At 43.2% G+C, this 1,171-nt stretch overlaps 1 protein-coding gene across 2 annotated transcripts in view; it reads right to left on the minus strand.

Annotated features, from left to right (window-relative positions):
• Positions 1-6: 6 nt before the first annotated feature.
• The window catches only part of LOC113408643 (zinc finger protein 135-like), a 2,633-nt gene continuing 1,468 nt past the window's right edge, over positions 7-1,171 (minus strand). For both annotated transcript variants that reach the window (XM_026662000.2, XM_026661999.2), the window contains exon 2: positions 7-1,171. This exon is cut by the window's right edge. In XM_026662000.2, the coding sequence (XP_026517785.1) occupies positions 956-1,171 (216 nt within the window). In that variant the 3' untranslated portion in view covers positions 7-955.

Genomic DNA, 1,171 nt, shown 5'->3' on the forward strand with positions numbered 1-1,171 from the left:
TTATTCAGAATCAGGACAACAGATTTCTCCTTATCACTTTCTCCTGTGATCCATTCCAACCAGCTTCACTGAGCACTGTCTCAATAGTCAGTTATGCTATTTACAAAATGTTTAGTATCCTAGCATCCCCATAATGGGGGACAGAATGGCCACCTTGCCAGAAGTGGCTTTACCAATAGATGGAACCTGGGATTTAAACTCCAAATGATCACACTGTGTTTGGGATCCATTTGAATTCCCCTTCCAGGTCTTTGATACTTTCATCTCCAGTCACAGCAATTCTGGTATAGGATTAAAGAACTCAAAGCATCATCTCCATGCATAGACAACGGAGAACGCTTCATTACACGACACTTTGAGAAGTGGATGGATAGAATGTGATGAAGATAAACTCTGCATAGCTCATAGAAAAGGTAACAGTTGTATAGTTACGGGAAGGAAGGAATCTCTGAGTCACCCCGTCTCCTTCCAGTGTCACAGAGGCTGAAATGACACCTTTTTTTTCCTGCCCCTGCTCCTCTTCATTTAAATATAATTTGAAAAGGTCCCAATATAACTGCTCTTCAGCACAACCAAGAGCAACGTGAGAACAACTGGCAATTATACAATCTGTATCATTGGTTACTCTAACAATAACTTTGTAATAGGAGGAATGATATAAATGTGATGCTCCCTGGCTCCTGATAGGAAGGGTACACTCGAATTACTCACGGGACAAGGGAGTTGATAGGACAAAGGGGCCCACTTCAAATCTGGGCGAACTGCAAAAGGAAATATGGGCCACTCATCTGGACAAGCTGAGGGATAACAGTGCTGCAAATAGTTCAAACAGCTTTAAAAGTTACTACGTGGGAATCAGAAAAAGTATTAAAGAAAAAAAAGTACTGATAGCCCTAGAGGTTTTTATGGTGTTGATCTCCCTTGCAGATTCTCTGATGGCTACATGGGCTGAGTGCTAAGAGAAGGTATTCCCACACTCACTGCTTTCATAGGGCCTCTCTCCTGTGTGAATTCTCTGATGCCTAATAAGGTGCGAGCTGCGAATGAAGGTTTTCCCACACTCACTGCATTCGTAGGGCCTCTCTCCTGTGTGGATTCTCTGATGGCTAATAAGGTGTGAGCTGTGACAGAAGGCTTTCCCACACTCACAGCATTTATACGGCCTCTCCCC

The sequence above is a fragment of the Terrapene carolina genome, unplaced genomic scaffold (genome assembly GCF_002925995.2).
Source record: "Terrapene carolina triunguis isolate 2854851 unplaced genomic scaffold, T_m_triunguis-2.0 Scaffold21090, whole genome shotgun sequence".
Classification (NCBI taxonomy): Eukaryota; Metazoa; Chordata; order Testudines; family Emydidae; genus Terrapene; species Terrapene triunguis.